The 19,258-nt window shown below is 36.8% G+C and overlaps 1 protein-coding gene across 2 annotated transcripts; it reads left to right on the plus strand.

The window, feature by feature from the left end:
* The first annotated feature begins 1,470 nt into the window (after window positions 1-1,470).
* Window positions 1,471-18,984, plus strand: LOC127806958 (probable membrane-associated 30 kDa protein, chloroplastic). 2 transcript variants are annotated; one of them, XM_052344589.1, is made up of 12 exons: window positions 1,471-1,527; window positions 1,678-1,832; window positions 5,133-5,257; window positions 5,373-5,483; window positions 5,890-5,954; window positions 6,035-6,116; window positions 13,092-13,166; window positions 13,499-13,569; window positions 13,700-13,782; window positions 14,301-14,365; window positions 15,341-15,415; window positions 18,552-18,984. In XM_052344589.1, the coding sequence occupies exons 2-12, from the start codon at window positions 1,715-1,717 to the stop codon at window positions 18,669-18,671; spliced, it is 990 nt and encodes a 329-aa protein (XP_052200549.1). In that variant the 5' UTR covers window positions 1,471-1,527; window positions 1,678-1,714; the 3' UTR covers window positions 18,672-18,984. The 2 variants fall into 2 exon arrangements, with proteins under 2 accessions (XP_052200549.1, XP_052200557.1); XM_052344597.1 differs by lacking the exon at window positions 1,471-1,527 and adding an exon at window positions 1,557-1,574.
* Window positions 18,985-19,258: the final 274 nt, after the last annotated feature.

Raw genomic sequence — 19,258 nt, forward strand, 5'->3', positions numbered from 1 at the left:
CATTTTCAACACGCCAAACCCCTAGTGTGATTTTTCGAACAAATCAGACCGCGGTCTAGTTTTGGTGTGGTCAAATCGCACCACATTTGCGGTCTGGTTTGATGCAGTTTACCGCGGTTTGAAAATTTGGTACATGTGAGTCTTAAAATTACTAAAAATATTATTTAAAAATGGTAAATAAAGATTACCAGTTATTACCATCAAATTACCAGTGACATAACATCAAATAATGTATGTCATCATACAATAAATATGTAACATACAATTATTTCCAAATATATATACATATATGTAATTGAATAATGTACTGTCCAAACCAATTATTTTCAAAATAATTATTTTTATATTATATTTTGGGCGGTTCGGTTTTAAACCGAACTGCCTACTGTTCAAACCGTAAACCGCCCGATTTGAACAGCTTTCAAACCGTTTCTGATCGCTAAAAAAAAAAAAAAACTGGTTTGGTCTAGTTTGGTTTGGTCTGGCCAGTTTTTGCGGTGTATCGATTTTTTTGAACACCCCTACTTAATTAATTTAAAAGAAATAAATATTTATCCAATTAATCGTTTCGCATATAAATAAATAGACACTTATTTATAAGCACTTAAATTATATATATATATATTTATATAACATTGCAAACACTCATTTATGCTCGTAAACAAATATGATAAATAATCTCACAAATCGACATGACACGTAAAATTTATAATTATTTGACTCAAAATTAATAATAATTAATGATAGCTTGCATATATATTATTAATCATATTCAAAATTAACAATACATCTACTAACAATTATGAATTATTATTAATTTTTGATAAAATTATTATGAATTGTGATTAATTTTAAATATAACTATTATGAATTTTATTAGTTTATGAGGATTATTTATCAAATTTATCCGTGAATATAATCTTTCAACATATCCATTTGGTCCATTTCAAAATTAATAAAAAATAAAAAATTAACAAATATATATTTTTTAATGTAAGAATTCTGAAGGATTTCCAATTACAAATAATTTTTAATTTAAATTGTCTCATCTTTTTTAAAATATACAATTTACCTTGGGTTGACTTAGATGCATAGAGATATTAAATCGAATTGTCTTTACGGACATAACACGGTTGGTTCTTAGGTAGCAAATTATATCTAAGGATATAGGTTCGACTCATGACAGTCACTAAGAATTTCACTCTTTTATGGAATGGCTTCTTATGGGCACCACGTATTATGCTTTATACTTGATGCACTGTCATGTATCATGATTAACTCTTCTCATATATGCGGAACAGTGTGTTAGAACAAGAGGAATGTCACTTTTTACCCCCAAGGTATTAAATCGAATTTCAGAATGTAACTTTTAGGATAGACACGTGCCGCGGAGTTTTTGATAATTTTAATTTTAATTTATTTTATTATTATATTAAATGAATATGATGAAAACAAAATATAAATCAATATCACAAATTTCTCCCTCGCCTTCTGGCCACAAACACACTAACATAAAGGCGAAAGACGGTAAGAGCAGGAACGACTCGAGAAATCAGACGAAGAATCCTTGGACCGTTGATCCTCACGCTCTTCATCTTCTTCTGATTGGTGAACACACACACACACACACATATATATATTATCTGCTGTAATCTCTGGGTTCCTCAATTGCTGCAGCTCAGACAGTTGGGGTTTGTTCAGAACCAGAAAGCAGATGGCCATCAGAGCACCCATTACGGGATTAAGTATGGCTTCCAGGCGGCCTGCTTCGCTACAGCCCCACTCCGTCATCAGGGCGCCGCCTCTCAAAAACTCTTTCCTTGGATACGGCGGTACTTGCTTAGCCCCCTTTGATTAATTTATCTACTATTTGCGTACCCTTTTCAGTTGTCACTATATGTAACTTTTGTTCCCAGTAGTTGTTCTTGTTGCTAACTCTTTGACGACGGTGCCCAGCATTTCTCTTTATTTGATCAGTTGCATATTGAGTTAATTTTGTAAGATAATTCTTACTAGGCTTGTTTTGGGGGTACAAAATTATACTGAAGTGTGCAAATTTGGAAGATAATTTCCTTCTGGGCCTGTCAATTTTGAATATTGGTAACTCCACAGCTGGTGATTCGTTATTCTTTGAACTGATTCCATTATATCTAGACGCCTTAGGTCAATTGCAAAATCATTTTGACATAGAAGACAGTCTCTGGTCGCTTTAATTCTAAAGAAAACTAGCATTAACTAAGAGTCCTTGATACGAATCTTGCTGGGAATGTATAAGTTCCGGATTTTGATAATTCAAGCTGTAGTTTGTTTACAGAGTTAGCACTTTCTCTATCTTGAGCCATTGGCATTACATTACACTTTATTTGATTGCTGCGAATTCATTTGGATGAGAACATAATCAATGTTTGGTAAATTGGTTTGTGTTTGATTCATGCCAGCATTCTTATAATAAAATAAAAAAAAGAATTAGTATGCAATTCTACATTGGTTATTTAGTGGGTAGAGTTCAAATGATCCAGTGCAGATATTCAACTTATTTTCCAATAAATTTATTTGGAGTCCTGGAAATAGAAACATTCAGGTTAATTGCCCGGCATGCTTTTGAATTAAAAATCTGCAAACCTATGGAAACTTTGTAAAACCAGATGGAAGGATTTGAAAATCCACTGGAATGAGATTCATTTGTTTGCTTACTGTTGAAGCTAAAACACTGAAATGGTGAGGTTGTTGCCTTATTGTCATATTTGGTGTGTAGTGAGCCATAAGTTTTTGTTAATGATTATAAGGGTAACGGCATTACGATCATGGGCATTATTCTAAAGGCTTTAAATAGAGGGTTGCTAGGTTTATCAATGTGAGGGATTCTACTCTCTCATGAATCTTGTAGATGCTTGTGTATATGAAGTCCAGGAATTTCGTAACAGTTGTGAAGGGACCATCTGGTAGGCTTGCCATTTTTAGCTTTGGATGTTCTTTTTCATTATTTTAACAATGAAAACTGAAAATGGTGTTTGGTTCCTAACTTTTGTTTTTAAAAATTTTGAAATTTCCAAAAGGTGCGTTCACTTTTTTCATTTCTTCCCCCTCCAACATTCTCTTTCACCAAGCAACAAGAAAAATCCAAGCAAAATTTATCATCAAACAGGAAAACAGAGGAGAAAGGAAGCTTATCACTGGCAATCACGGTGTCACTTCCCTTCCCCCACCTCTGTATCTATCTCACAATCAAACGCCAATGGAGTCACCCTACCAGTGGTGGCGAGCCCCTGCCAGATCTGGAGCAACAAACTGAAAACCCCCACCGGTGATCTTTGGTGGCGGCCAATGGGTGAGGTTGGAGAGAAAATACAAAAATTAAACAAACAAACAATTGAAAACAAAAATGAAAATGAAACATTGTTATCAAACAACACGTTAAGTTTTCTTTCTTTTTTTAAATGAAAATGAAAATTCAACACACACAAAAAAATGAAAACAAAAAATTGAAAAAGCTCCGTCGACCCCAAATATTGTTATTTTATTTGGACCAGCTTATAAGTTACCTTAGCACAATAGCTTATGATCTTTTTACATGCTTTTTTCTAATTTTTGGAGAAAAAGATAAAAAAAATAAAATAAAATCCCCAAAAGAATAAAACAAAATTGCAATTTTGCTATAAGAGCTAATGCCAAACAGAATTTGCATATATTTTTGGGTAAATTGACAGTACACCCCTGAACTTTGGCCCTTTGGCCCAAACACCCCTTGAACTTTAAAATTCATCCAATCAGCCCTAAACTTTCTAAAATTAGCCATGTTACCCCAACAAAAGAGCCATACTTTAGGGGGTGTCATAGCTAAATTTGGAAAGTATAGGGACTGGTTGGTGACTTTTCAAATTCAGGGGGCATCCAAACCAAATGACCAAGGTTCAAGGGGTGTTTGGGCAAGTTACCCTATCTTTTCTGGGTGTCGTTTGAGTTGAGTGAAACTAGTGCTAGATTTTTTATTGATTTTGAATTGTCTATTTATAATCTTCTGTTCTTCACTCCAATTATAATAGTTCCACCTATGCAAATTAAGAAAGGAAGTAAAAATAATGAAATGAAGAAACGATTCTAGGACCTTGTCGGAATGTGAATTACAGCTATTAGTTCTGATTTGTAGGAGAGTATTCATTTTAGGTATCATTCTAGCAAAGGATTGCTGACTTTTGTGTAATTCTGTTTGAGTTGTGCATGGTCCAGAAACTAGGGATGAAAAAGGTCTGAGTTTTATTTGCCTTCAACTGTAAAGGGTTATGAAATTGCTTAAACAGATACTACATTTATTTCATGCTTAAGAAATAAAATTTGATATATTTAACCATGTTTGACAAATATTTTTTCGAAACTAATATAAGATGATAACTATAAACTTTGATCAACATATTAGTCCATACTTTTGGTGAATTTTCAGTGATAAAAATTTGGTTGATAATGTGCCTAGTTTTGACCCATTTTTATGATGTTATTTCACCAAATTATATTAGTGGTTGCCTCAATTTAGTCAATTTTGGAAACAGTTGATACCAACATTCAAGATAATTGCAAAACTATTTTATTCAAAATATATCCTGCTGTATCATTGAGCATTCTCTCAGTGTAAGATGGTCATGATTAGGCTTCTGGCGGTAATTTCTGATTAGCTTTTAACGAATGGTTGGGAAAATACTCTTAAAATTTTAGATGAAAATTAGTTTGGTTTTTATTACTCTAGAATCCTATTGAGGAGTGAATATTCAGAAGAAAAATATCATATTTACGGACCAAATTGGAAAATATAGAAAGTTAGGAAATGAGTTAATTTAGTCAATATTCTCAGTCCATTTCTTATTATAATATTTTATTTTAATAATTAGAATTTTTTAGCCTCAAAATTTGAAGTAAATAGAGCAACACTTTTATCAACTTTTGTAATTTATATCTCATGATTCTGGATTCTTGTGATAAGAATGCACTTTTTGAATGCCAGAATTTCACTGGATAAGTAATTGAATTGCTCGCTCATTCTTCTTGTTGTTACTGCCTCAATTGTTTTTCATAATTGAGATCTTATTTGCAAAGTTGAAGATTCTTTCTCTTAATGTTTTGGATAATTTTTTTTTATGTAGTGAGGGCTTTAAAAGTTACACGTCTACAACTGTCTCAAGCTAACAGATCCAGATGTAACAGTCATGGTGGGGGTGCTCTTGGCTCTCAAATGAACCTTTTTGATCGATTTGCTAGAGTTGTCAAGGTTACTGATGTGCTCTCAAGATTTCATTTTCAGTCTGGCACTCATTGCTTTCGTTTCTTCAATTTTAACTACTAAAATGTTTGTCTTGATTTTGTTTATTTTGCTGCAATTAAAGTCATATGCGAATGCAATTATAAGCTCCTTTGAAGACCCAGAAAAGATCTTAGAACAAACTGTGCTTGAAATGAATGATGACCTGATAAAGATGCGTCAAGCTACAGCACAAGTATGTCTAACCTTCAATTGACTTCATTCTTCTTTTATTTTTAAATGCACACACCATTAAGTATCTGCCTAACTCTTTTGTTTTATATAGGAAAAAAGGCCAATTAGGCCCCTGAACCTTTTGATTTTGGTCAATTTAACAATTGAACTTTTTTGGGGGCTCAAATTCCACACTTGAATTTTTCAATTCGTTTAATTCAAGGGCAATAAGTTTAGGGGTGAATTTGAGCCAAAAAGAGAAAAGTTCAGGGTTAAACTGATCAAAATTGATTTGGCCTTGCTTCCTTATGTATATATATATATATTGTACAAAACCACGTAAACTTGTTGCTACTTTATTGCATGAATAGTAATCAAGATGCTAGAAAGGGAGGTGAAAGATATTAAATATTCCCCCTTCTTTGTAGGTTCTGGCATCGCAGAAGCAGTTGGAAAATAAATACAAATCTGCCCAACAAGCTTCTGAAGATTGGTGAGTTTGCAAGCTATGATCTAATAGTTACAATTCAGTTGTGAGGACACTGTTCATTTTATGTTTCAATTTGATGATAGGTACAAAAGAGCACAACTTGCCCTTGGAAAAGGAGATGAGGATCTTGCTCGTGAAGCTCTTAAACGACGAAAAGCTTATGCAGTAAGTACAGGTCTTAATCTTCTTAGGTGGGGTTGGCTATATGAATTCTAGCACTTTAATCATCTCTATCCATGGGCATATCTTTAGTAAGTTTATTACATGTCTAAGGGTTTCGCAACTTGCCTTTGTTTTCCTCCTTTTACATAACCCCCTGTGCAATGAGGACCCACTCCCCTTTCAATGCTTCGACAATATGCATGACCCTAGACTTCTGGACTACATTCCAAACTATATGCAAAAAGAAGGGGAAAAGGGAATGAACTAAAACCTAGTGTTTACAAGCAAAAACAACTCATCTAAAACTACACAAAAGAGGAAAAGGAAAATGGAATTTATTCTCTCAACCACAAAAATAAGGAAACGAAAATGATTCCCTTCAATACATCAATCAGACTCAACTCCTTCAAAAGCCCTCTTATTGCATTCCCACCAAATGTTCTAGAAAACAAAAAAGGAAATAGTAATCCAATCATATATCAGATTGTGCACTGGCCAAATTCAACTCTTAAGAGTTAACAAAGTCCTACTAAGGCTAGCATCATCCGTTGCACGTGTAATCCAATCATATATCAGATTGTGCACTGGCCAAATTCAACTCTTAAGAGTTAACAAAGTCCTACTAAGGCCAGCATCATCCGTTGCACGTGTAAGACAGCATAACAACACAGACCTCTCAAGTCATTGGGCAGTGAAGAAGAAGATCAACTGAGTCACCATTTTCCTTGTGCATGAAACACCAACTGCACCACAAATCAACTTCACTTAGATAATGAGACCATAGGTGATGCAGACCAAACAAAAATGCTACCCTCTCATCCTTCAACCTCTCCAATAGAATGAATGAACAGAAAAACATACTTGTCAATTAGCAAAAAAAAAAAACTGTACAAAAGGACTGCTATATCACTTGTCTTTTCCTGTTTACTTGTAGGATAATCATAAAACTTGGTCATTGAAGCCATTTCATAGTTTTGAAGATTGACCCTAAACTGCAGGATCACACGGTTCCATTTGTGTAGGGGGAAAATCATTCCTCTACTGCTCCTTTTTCTTCATATTGTTGTTTGGTCACATGGGTGATACAACTTAATAATGTTATTGCCACATGTGTGAACTCAGCACAGATAAGCATGCATTTTCAGAGCTGGAAGTTCACGAGAAGCTTAAGTTTTGGTATTTGGGGCAATGTCTAACTCACTTTTGCTCCACCAGCAAGTTTCGCGCATTGTTTCATTTTATAACTGTTCAAGCATTAAGGTTCTAGTTCTGACCTTCTTAGAATTCTGCCATTCAATCTCTCAGTTTCACTTTTTTGCACTCTTCTGGTCTAATTATAGACAATCTTCATAGTATTCTATGCGAGTCCTCAGGACACATTCTAATGCTTATGGAAATGCTTACTTTGAAATTATCAAGAAGGGCGCTGGATAATTGATGCATTTTGCTGGGATACTAAGATTGCCATCATCTGCCGTCCCTACTTTTTAATCTGTAATAATCATTCCAGTTTACTATTTGTCATGCATGGTATCCAATTCCAGACTTTCTCCCTCTCTCTGAATAGTAGTTATGTGCTTTTTAGGTTTGAGAAGGGGCTTTCAGTATATGTGTTGAAATATTCGAAGATAATATCTTAATCTATGATTAAGATAATGATCACTTTTCCTATATTCTAGGAGGAGATAGAATCTCATCTACTCCTCTAAAAATTAGGAGATTTGTTTTATCCTTGTTGCTGTTTTTTTTTGTTTGAATTTAAATTCCTAGTTTTTAGGATCTCTTGTTATTTAAACTCCTTGTGGAGTTTCCAAGATTAATCAAGAAGTACGGTTTGTTTCAATCTTTCAATTCTTGTTTCATTCTTGCTGCTTCTTTGCTATTTTTATCATGGTATCAGAGCCTTCATTCTGCTCTTAGATCTCAGCCGAAGCCTTCATTGCACTTGTTTTTTTTTCTCTTCTTCAGTCAACGTTTCACACATCTTGTGTTCATTCCGAGGCCTTTATTGCCTTCCCTTGATTCCTTAATCACCCAAGATGTCAGCAAGCTCGGATATTAATCCTGGTATTGCTACTGGAGAATCAGAACCGGATTCAATCACCGGTATACATGGAGGTGCGGTCAACTTCTCTGGAACCAGCGGTGGAGAGTTGCCCGGAATGCATATTTCGTATAGATTGGACGGTAGAAATTATCTCCAATGGGCGCAGTTCGTTCGAACCTTTCTCAAAGGGCGAGGAAAGCTAGGACACCTCACTGCCTCACCACCAAAGACCACTGATCCAGCCTTTCCAATTTGGGATATTGAAGATTCTCTTATCATGTCATGGCTGTGGAATGCCATGCAACCCGAGGTTAGTAAGAATTATATGTTCCTAGATTCGGCTAAAGCTATTTGGGACACCATTAAGCAAACGTATTCCAAGGTACAAGATGTATCGGTAATCTTTGATATCAAAACAAAGATTAATAGCACTCGACAAGCATCTTTAACAGTCACCGAGTATTTTAACAAGATGAATGGCCTTTGGTTAGAACTAGACCAATATCAGGAAATAAAGATGATATGCAGCGATGATGCAGCTACTCTTAGTCGGATTATTGAAAGAGATAGGATTGTTGAATTTCTTGCTGGGTTGAATGCTGAATTTGATCAAGTAAGGATTCAAATCCTTGGAAGGGAGAAGCTACCCTCCTTGAATGAGGTCTTCGCTGTGGTAAGAAGTGAAGAAAACCGAAGAGGAGTTATGCTCAGTGATGGAGGGACAGAAGGATCAGCTATGACTGCCACAAAGAAGGATGGAACACGATTTAAGACGGGAAAACCAGAGGCAAACAAGAATCGTTAAGGACTTTGGTGTAGTTTTTGCAACAAGCCTAGGCATACTCGAGATTATTGCTTCAAACTTCATGGTAAGGAGGCTGTGTTGAAAAAGATGGGTGGTTTTAAAAATATGACAGCATCGAAGCTGGCCTACATATCATCCAAGGAGAACGAAGAAGGAGGAACAATCAGCAAGGCAGAATCGATCCCAGGTACTGAGACTGCACAACTTGATGGTGAGGAAATTAACAAACTTAAGGCTCTCCTTAAGACTATCAATGATGGAAACTGCACTTTCGCCCAGCAAGGTAATTTTGTACATGCAGTATCTCTTAATGCCTTTAAAACTGATAGGAATGACATTTGGATCCTAGATTCAGGAGCCACTGATCACATGACCCCTAATCCATTGCTCTTTGACACCTATGAGCCTGTTGTTACTTCCAAACGAATTACCATTGCTAATGGAACTTCGGTTTCCATTAAGGGTCAAGGGACAGTCACCCTCAGCCCAAGTATTACACTAAAACAGGTCCTACATGTGCCCAATTTATCCACCAATCTTGTGTCCATTCACAAACTCACTGATGATCTAAATTGCTGTGCCAATTTTTCTCCTAATGTGTGTGAATTTCAGGCCTTGAAGACAGGGAAGATGATTGGTGCAGCTAGGGAACAACATGGGCTGTACTATCTGGAGAAAAAGGGAGGCTATCCTTTGATTGAAAACCGATCCTTGAAGGCTGCTGGATTCTCCCAGGTTACTCCTGATTCTGCTGCTCCTGTTTGGCTGCAACATTATCGACTTGGTCACCCTCCATTTCCTCTTCTAAAAATCATGTTTCCTTCCTTATTTCAGTCCCTAGATCTTAGTAAATTTCAGTGTGAGGTATGTGCTATTTCTAAGCATCATCGAGTGTCCTATCCATCCAGCAATAAGAGGTCATCTAAACCTTTCTTTTTGGTTCATTCCGATCTATGGGGACCCTCTAAAATACCAAATTGTTCGGGGGCCCGATGGTTTATTACATTCATTGATGATTGTACTCGAATGACTTGGATTTTCTTATTAAAAGATAAGGCTGCAATGAGCACCATTCTGCCATATTTTTGTAAGCTAATCTCCACACAATTCAATTGTACAATTCAGAAATTTCGAACTGATAATGCAAAGGATTATGTTAATAATCACTTGCACCAATTCTTTCAACAAGAAGGGATAATTCATGAAACTTCGTGTGTCCACACTCCACAACAAAATGGAGTTGCGGAACGGAAGATGAGACACCTTCTGCATGTTGCCCGAAGTCTCCTCCATCATCATAGAGTGCCTAAAAATTTTTGGGGGGAAGCTACTCTTACAACAGCCTATTTAATCAATCGAGTACCCTCAAAAACCTTAGAAAATCAAACTCCATTCCAGCTCCTCTCTACTTATTTTCCAGATCTCAATCTATATTCTCCTCTTCCACTAAAGGTCTTTGGATGTGTTTCTTTTGTTCATATTCCCAAACAAAATAGAGACAAACTTGATCCTAGGGCCTTAAAGTGTGTTTTTCTAGGATATTCTCCTACCCAAAAAGGATACAAATGTTATCATCCCTCTACAAAGAAATTTTACATCTCCAAGGATGTTACATTTGTTGAAACCCAATCTTTCTTTCCTTCACATCAAACTGGTCGCCAAGGGGAGTGTTTAGATGGTGACCAGACTATTGGGGTTGGGGAAGATGTCTTTCAAGCTCTATCTCGGCTTCCTCTCTCACCCTCATCTCAGCAAAGCAGTGAACATCCAGTCAGCCAACCGCTCTCAGGCCCCAGCCAACAGCTTTCAGGACGGTTCAAAGGATCTCCCTATGTCTTCAAAAGAAGAAAATAGCCTGCTCTGGACTCCCAGCAAGCACCATTATCTGATCCTAGTCAAGGTAAGGAATTTATACAACCCTCTTTTGCAGAAAACGACTCTCAGTCATCAAATTCAGACTGCTCTAATCCTCCTAACCCAAGTTATGATGATTTAGATCTGCCTATTGCTGTTAGAAAGGGTGTTAGAAGCTGTACCCAACATCCCTTAACTAACTTCTTATCCTACCATCGGCTGTCACACAAACACAAAGGATTCCTAGCATCTTTAGATTCAATTGTCATTCCTAATTCAGTAGAAGAGGCCCTAAGAGATCAAAATTGAAAGCAAGCCATGATGGAAGAAATGAAAGCCTTGAAGAAAAATCAGACTTGGGAAATAATAACCAGACCACAAGGGGTTGTGCCAGTAGGTTGTAAATGGGTATTCAATGTAAAATACAAAGCTGACGGAACTTTGGACAGGTACAAGGCAAGATTAGTAGCCAAAGGATATACCCAATCCAATGGCATAGACTATTTTGAAACTTTTGCATCAGTGGCTAAAATGGCAACAGTAAGAATTCTAATCTCTTTGGCAGCATATTTTGGATGGAAACTACAACAATTTGACGTCAAGAACGCCTTCTTACATGGAGACCTAGAAGAGGAAGTTTTCATGGAATTGCCTCCGGGATTTCAAGAAACAGAAAAAGGAAAAGTGTGCAGGCTTAAGAAAGCTCTCTATGGACTCAAACAGTCCCCAAGGGCTTGGTTTGGTAGGTTCTCTAAAGCCATGAAGACTATGGGATACAATCAAAGCCGAGGTGATCATACTCTCTTCATGAAACATTCAAGCGAAGGAAAGATTACAACCTTGTTAGTATATGTAGATGACATAATTGTGACAGGGGATGATGAGGAGGAGCAAATGATGCTAAAAGGAAACCTAGCTCACGAATTTGAAATCAAGGATCTTGGTATTCTCAGATATTTCCTAGGCATTGAAGTTGCTTACTCTAAGGATGGTATCTTTCTATCTCAACGTAAATATGTTCTGGATTTACTTACTGAAACAGGGCTTACAGGAGGCAAAGGATCCAGTGTCCCAGTAGAACCTAATGGAAAACTATGGCAGAATCCTGACAGTCAACCAATTGACAAAGGAAGATATCAAAGGCTAGTGGGCCGGCTGATATATCTCTCACATACTAGACCTGATATTACATTCGTTGTCAGCCTTGTGAGCCAATTCATGCATAACCCTACTGAGGAACATATGCAAGCTGTAAGGAAAATACTTGGATATCTCAAGACTAATCCAGGCAGGGGCCTATTGTTCAGAAAAGGAAAAGAATTGGATATTAAAGGCTTTACAGATGCTGATTATGCAGGATCTATCAATGATAGAAGATCAACCACAGGATATTGTGTATTCCTAGGTGAGAATCTAGTGTCTTGGCGGAGTAAGAAACAGAGCATTGTGGCTAGATCAAGTGCAGAATCAGAATTTAGGGCTATGGCCCTTGGGATATGTGAATTGTTATGGCTAAAAATTATCCTAGAAGACTTGAAGATAAAAACACGAGGAGCAATTGAGTTGTCTTGTGATAACAAATCCGTTATAAGTATTGCTCATAACCCAGTTCAGCATGACAGGACAAAGCACATTTAAATAGACCGACACTTTATCAAAGAAAAATTAGATGCAGGAATAATCAATATTCCCTATGTTTCATCTGAGGAACAGGTAGCTAATATATTCACAAAAGGTTTGGCAGCAAAGAGGTTTGAGAATCTGATATGCAAGCTTGGGATGATAAATATTCATTCCCCAACTTGAGGGGGAGTGTTGAAATATTCGAAGATAATATCTTAATCTATGATTAAGATAATGCTCACTTTTCCTATATTCTAGGAGGAGATAGAATCTCATCTACTCCTCTAAAAATTAGGAGATTTGTTTTATCCTTGTTGCTGTTTTTTTTTTGTTTGAATTTAAATTCCTAGTTTTTAGGATCTCTTGTTATTTAAACTCCTTGTGGAGTATCCAAGATTAATCAAGAAGTACGGTTTCTTTCAATCTTTCAATTCTTGTTTCATTCTCGCTGCTTCTTTGCTATTTTTATCAATATGCAATAGCTACCTATGAAATATTGTTCTTGTAAATATGATTACTTTTGATTTTCTCATAGTTTTATTGGGATCCCCTTCTCAGTAATGCAAGATGTTAGGTTTAGAAACTTTATACATGCTTTTTTTCTGTTACACAGTGTTCCCTCTATTAATTCTCAACTTGTACTATTCAGGACAATGCAAATGCATTGAAGGCTCAACTTGATCAGCAGAAGAGTATTGTTGATAATCTCGTCTCCAATACACGGGTTGGTCTCTTTTTCCTTTGCCTGTGCAGGGTGCAGGCAAACACACTAAGTTTTCACATCTCCTTCTTTGGGCAAAATTTCAGAACCTTTTCTAGATTTTGGCTAATTGGAATACCCACGAGTACACTTCTCATGAAATTCTTTATTTTTCTTTGGCTAAATTGATTTTGGTCTTGGAGTTGTGGAGGGGTTAAAATGCCATTCAGCAAAAAGTTTAGGTTAGAGTGTACATTTGGAATATGCCAGGCTACTTTTACATAAATGGCAGACATACAAAAAATCTATAAACTATTGCTATGGTTTTGACTATTTTGTGATTACTTTATTGACAGCTTTTGGAAAGTAAGATACAAGAGGCAAGGTCAAAGAAAGATACCCTAAAAGCACGTGCTCAATCTGCAAAGTTTGTTTTTCTCCCTCTACCTTAGATCATCTACTGTTTCTATTTTCAGTTCTTTGGAGTTTGTATGGAAAAATAGTTTTGAGATATTTAAAAGCAAAACTACTCCCTGCTATTTGAAATGCCCTTACAGGACTGCAACCAAGGTGACCGAGATGCTGGGGAATGTGAACACAAGCAGTGCTCTTTCAGCTTTTGAAAAGATGGAGGAAAAGGGTTAGGATGCTTGATTTCTCTCTCTCTTTCTCCCCCCGCCCCCCCCCCCCCCCCGGCTCATTTCTTTCCTTTTCAGTTCATTATTTTGGTGCATCCTGTTTAATTACAGTCCTTTTTGATCAAATGATTTTTATGTATATCTTATACTTGCCAAAAGGAAATTTGTGCAATTCTTATTTCAATAGGTTAGCCAACTTTCCCCCTCCCCACATACAAGAAATGGATGTGGCCCTTGCTTACACTGTATAGTGAACCCTGCTTATGATCTCTATCTTGGGAACTTAATCTCTTAAAGAAATAATGGCTGGTAATATTAAGAACTTTATCTCTCTCCACAAGTAATTTTCTTGTCCTGCCTTGGGCAATCTAGGCAGAACCCATTGGTTGTTAGGTGTTGAAGGTCCAATTCTCTTATTTGGCCTTCTTGCAGATCTAAACAACCTCTTTCAGTTACATGGAGTAAATTGGAAATTGTAGTAGTATATGCTGACAGAGATTTTGATTCTGTTTCCTGGTAGTTTTGGCCATGGAGTCTCAAGCAGATGCGCTTAACCAGCTAACCAGTGATGAGCTTGAAGGAAAGGTAGCAGTTTATCGTTTTACATCATAATATCTTCTGTTAAGGTTTTCTGCACAATTTCTATGAAACTTTTAGTGGTTTATGCATATTAATTGGCATGAATAATGTCATAAGGTGCCATATGCAAATAGATTAAAAAGTGGAGATAAACTGTTAAGGTTTTATTTATTTTGTAATTTAGACCTGTTGAGATGATAATTAGCAGAATATATGATGTAGGCTCACCTACAACTCACAATAAACATACACACTCAAATACGGATTGCACTAAGAAAACAAACGTCTTTCTTATTTCACAACCAAGAACCCTACAATGCGAATAAATGTCTTAAATAGGTGAAAACAGAAAACCTACTGGGCCAGCAGTCCCTTAATGGGTTGGGCTTACAAAACAGAATAAAGAAACGTTTAAAATAATGAACTAAAAACACAAAACTGCAGTTTTGACACTGTAGACGATCTCAAACAACCAAAATCCATCATACGTCACAGCGAAGTGGTGAGTTAGATGCGTCTCGTTGCGAGCTTTCCGGAATGGGGTCATGGGCCCAAAACGGACACCGTATGCGAAAGTTATGCCCATTTCTTCAAACACCGACCGTCGTAATATTCCGAGTATGCAAGTGCTTGTTCCTCCGCATTAGACACACGAACCCTATCAATATATTTCTTGATACCTGGCTATAAGTTGATTCATTTAGCTATGGACAAGATGAAGCTAACCATATTACTGAAAATAGTTATGCTTGTTTTATCATCTGAGAACAGAAAATATTTAAATTTTTGTAATGCAAATAAATGGATGGTTTTTAAGGAGGTGAACATCATATCAGTTACTTATAAAAAACAAAATGGAACATCATATTCAGTTAGTGCTATGGTGATCTTGATATTGAAATTTAATGGGCCCCTATAAGAAGATTCAGAACTAGCTATACTTATTAGTTTTACAGTTCAAAGTGCTTTCTTCTTTTGCAGTTTGCTTTGCTAGAGACCTCTTCAGTTGATGATGATCTTGCAAATTTGAAGAAAGAACTATCTGGCAGCACAAAGGTATTTTCTACTAATTTTTCATTTACTAGAAGTGCTTCATGTTAGTGCTACCTTCTAATCGATGTGTACTATGAATACAAAATAACTGGAATGTCATGTCCATGTTTAACTTGTTGCATTATTATTTTTATTTTTACTTTTACTAAAACCCGGCGTGTATTTGTCCCATTGGGCAACCCTGTGTGCATAGTTAATTACACATAGTAAACTTGGGGATTCATTAATAAATTAAAATTTTTGAATTTACACTAGTAATCCTTCTTTATACTTTTTAAGGTCAGAAAAATTAAGAACTGAAAGCTTCCAATTTGTTTTTGAACGTCGCTTTCTGATAGAGATGCTATTATTCTTTTGGTCACACTCCTTTTCCAACTTGAATAAGGTGGAAATGTGGCTTCTTTTTATAGAGACAGCGTGTGCCAACCACTTCTACAAAACATGAAAAAACCAATAAGAATGAGGAAGAGAAAAAAGGGTAATTGAATGAGTAGGACACTAAAGTCAGCAACATAAAAGTAGAAACAGAAAAGAAAGTTAATTAATATACTATTGTGTTATTGCACCATCATTTTATTCATGATTTGTCAATGAAAATTAAGAATTTCATCAATTATCACAGTATCCATCACTTACATCTTCAAACTTGTTATCTGTGATCATAATTTACAATATTTGACATTGGATTACTCAATGATGCATTCTAAGGATAAGAAAGGCTCTGTAGTAGTATTAAATTTGAGACATGCATAGGTTTCTAACCTTATATTGGTGAAGTTGATATTTTATTTGAACAAGATATTTAGGGCCTGTTCTCTTTCCCGTTTTCGGGCCTTTTTTGTTTTCAGTTTTTGAAAACATTGAAAACGCGTTCTCTTTGTTATTTTTCAAAACGCATTTTCAAAAACAACTAAAAATTTTGTTAAGAAAACCCAAAACAACATTGTTGTTTTGGGCGTTTTCAGTGAAAATACACTGAAAACACAAACCAAATGCAAAACGCGGAAAACAGGCTCCACACCCCCCCCCCCCCGGGCACACGCACAGACCCACTCCCCCCCCTCTCTCTCTCTCCCCATCTTCTCTCTATTCTCCTCTCCTTTTCTGGCCATCGACAGCCATCGCCATTGCCACCGCCGTCGACCTTCAACTCCACCGCCATCGTGACCAGCGCCCCTCAACGCCATCGTGACCAGCGCCCCTCAACGCCACCGCGACCAGTACCGCAACCACCATCATCGACCTTCAACCCCACAGCCACCGTCACCGCGACCAGCACCCCTCTCCACCACCGCGACTAGCGCCCCCCACCGCCACCACCCCCCATTGCCATCGCCACCGCGACCAGCGGCCCCCCTTCCCCAGAAAACCTTAGATGAAGAAGATGGGTTGCGGCTGATTTGATTTTTTTTGTGTTATTTAATTTAATTTAATTTATTTATTTATTAAACTGAATATGTGATATATTTTGTTTGTATTAATTTTTTTAAATGATATTTCTAAGGTTGTTGATTTTTTTATTTTATTTTATTTGAATTTTATTTTATAGTTTAAAGTATTCGAATCAAATTTATAATTTATTAATAAATATTTATTATTTATTTTAAATTAAATTTATTAAATAAAATATCATAATAACAAAAAAAATCGTTTTAAAATTTCAAAGTAAACGCGTTTTCTAGTTTTCTGTTTTGGAAAATAATTTTTAGAATGACAAAAAGAACGCATTTTCAAAAATTTCAAAACAGACACTCAAAATGAATTCAAAACTCAAAATACAAAACTGAAACATAAAGAGAACATCACCTTAATTTTTGGTAAACTCTAAGGTGGACCCAATGTGCAAGGCTTCCGCATTGCAGGCTCTAGGAAGGCCAATTGCACCCAGCCTTACCCTTGCTTGGTGTACAAATTAAGCCTTATGCTTCTGACAGGAGTTCCATCACTTGATAGCCACCCTAACAAGATCACAGATTCGCCGACTTGCCAACGCGTTCTGGGTTTGGAAATTGTGTTATCAATTACAGACTTCAAACTCATGGACAAAACCTTAGCCAAAATTTGTACTTGCTCCCAATCAGGCTAATAGGCCTGAATCGTGGATTCCTTCAACCTCCTTTAATTGAACAGTGCACACAAAGATGGGCCCTGATTGCTGTGGCCTTGTCCACTTGATTGAAACTTCCATGTCAATCCCAATATCCTGAAAACTGCTTCGTTTCAGAAATGTGGCAGCAGTCATAACACTTAGATCCAAATTGATTCTTCTTGAAAGAGCCATTAACGCAGCGCCCCCCCCCCCCCCCCCCCCCCACGTAGGGGCAAGCTAAGTAGGTAGAAAGGTCTGAGAAATTCCTTGACCTCAATGACTGTTGAGACTTACATTTCAGATTGGTCCAAGACTTTAGCTCCTCCATGTTGGGGAAAACTTATCCCTATCCCGGAAGAGTTTTGACCAAGCAAGATTGGGAAAAGCCACCAAAAAAGAGCTAGCTACAAGCTCCACTACAATACGACAACCCTCCTACTGTGGAGATGGGACAGTGGCAGCATGCATAAAGGATCTACCAGCTACTGCCATTGTAGCGATCCTCATCAGCTTCATGAACTCTTCAATTTCTGAAGCAATATCCTCCCCCGCAGAGTTCTGGGATATGAACAACAAAGATAACTACCAGAAACTTCCCCTCTTTCTGAAATGGCCTTTGATCAAGTCCTTGAAAATTTTTATGGAGGATATACCTCATTTTTGTTCTTCAAAAAGAGCAAGAAATGGCTTCCAAACAATCTCAGACGTGGACATGGATATTGGCCTCTGGATGCCAGTACTCTATGTGTTCCGGAACAGAGACAAGACCATTCTCCTCTTCAGATAGAACCAAGGCTCCATACCACTCTGAATAAACTTCCGATGGCCCTTCACATGGGAAGACATCTCTCTCTCTCTCTCTCTCAAACAAATGCTACTCATGATCAAACTTATTACTGTAAATTCTTGCTAGCATACTACCTTTCATGTTGTCTATTTTTTGCATCGGGTGACAGTTATGCAGGGATCAATGCAGTGGCAGACTGTGATCGGCTATGTGGAATTTTTATTTTGCAAATACTTCACATTTCTTCTCTTTTGGCCCTGTAGAAAGGAGAGCTTCCACCTGGGAGATCGCCAGCTACGAGTGCTAGCTCAGCATTTCCATTTCAAGATACTGAGATTGAGAGAGAACTGAATGAACTGAGGAGAAAAGCCAAGGATTTCTAATAAATCTGCCTGTCATCAAGGAAGGAGATGCATTTTCATGTGGAAAGAGACAAAGCTCAGTCCATGCAAAATTTTGATATTGAAGATACAACTCAGGGAGGGTTGGCTGCTGCCGCCACTGCTGCTGGTGAATGATGTTTGTATCCAGGAACAACAATCTATTTCCTGACCATTATGTATCAGTCAGTACTAGGAGGATCTCTTTACTAATTTTGCCATTCAATTTCTGTACATTTTACCCAAAACTACCTTCTACTGTGCTGTGTTATTTCTTTCAATTTTATTTGACCACTTTGTTGGATCTGCTTTTTTACCCTTCTTTTTGTCCCCTGCAAATGCTATTTTGGGCACTTGAAATTTTGACATTTTGTATTGAAGTTTTGTACATTTGTATTGATATATTGCAGTATAATATATTAATAAAGACTGTCACCCCAAATGTTATTTAAGCATTACCCTTCTTTTTGCTCCCAGAAATGCTATTTTGGGCACTTAAAGTTGACATTTTATATTGATATTTTGTAAATTTATAGCAAATGTCAAACTTGATTATTTAAGCATTATCTTTCCTTTTGCCCTTTGGAAAT

The sequence above is a fragment of the Diospyros lotus genome, chromosome 1, assembly GCF_014633365.1.
Source record: "Diospyros lotus cultivar Yz01 chromosome 1, ASM1463336v1, whole genome shotgun sequence".
Taxonomy (NCBI): Eukaryota; Viridiplantae; Streptophyta; class Magnoliopsida; order Ericales; family Ebenaceae; genus Diospyros; species Diospyros lotus.

Coding starts and splice junctions, on each gene's coding strand:
- LOC127806958 (XM_052344589.1), top strand. CDS start 1,715: ATGGCCATCAGAGCACCCATTACGGGATTAAGTATGGCTTCCAGGCGG. Junction 13,167..13,498: donor ATCTCGTCTCCAATACACGG/GTTGGTCTCTTT, acceptor CTTTATTGACAG/CTTTTGGAAAGTAAGATACA. Junction 13,783..14,300: donor TGAAAAGATGGAGGAAAAGG/GTTAGGATGCTT, acceptor GTTTCCTGGTAG/TTTTGGCCATGGAGTCTCAA.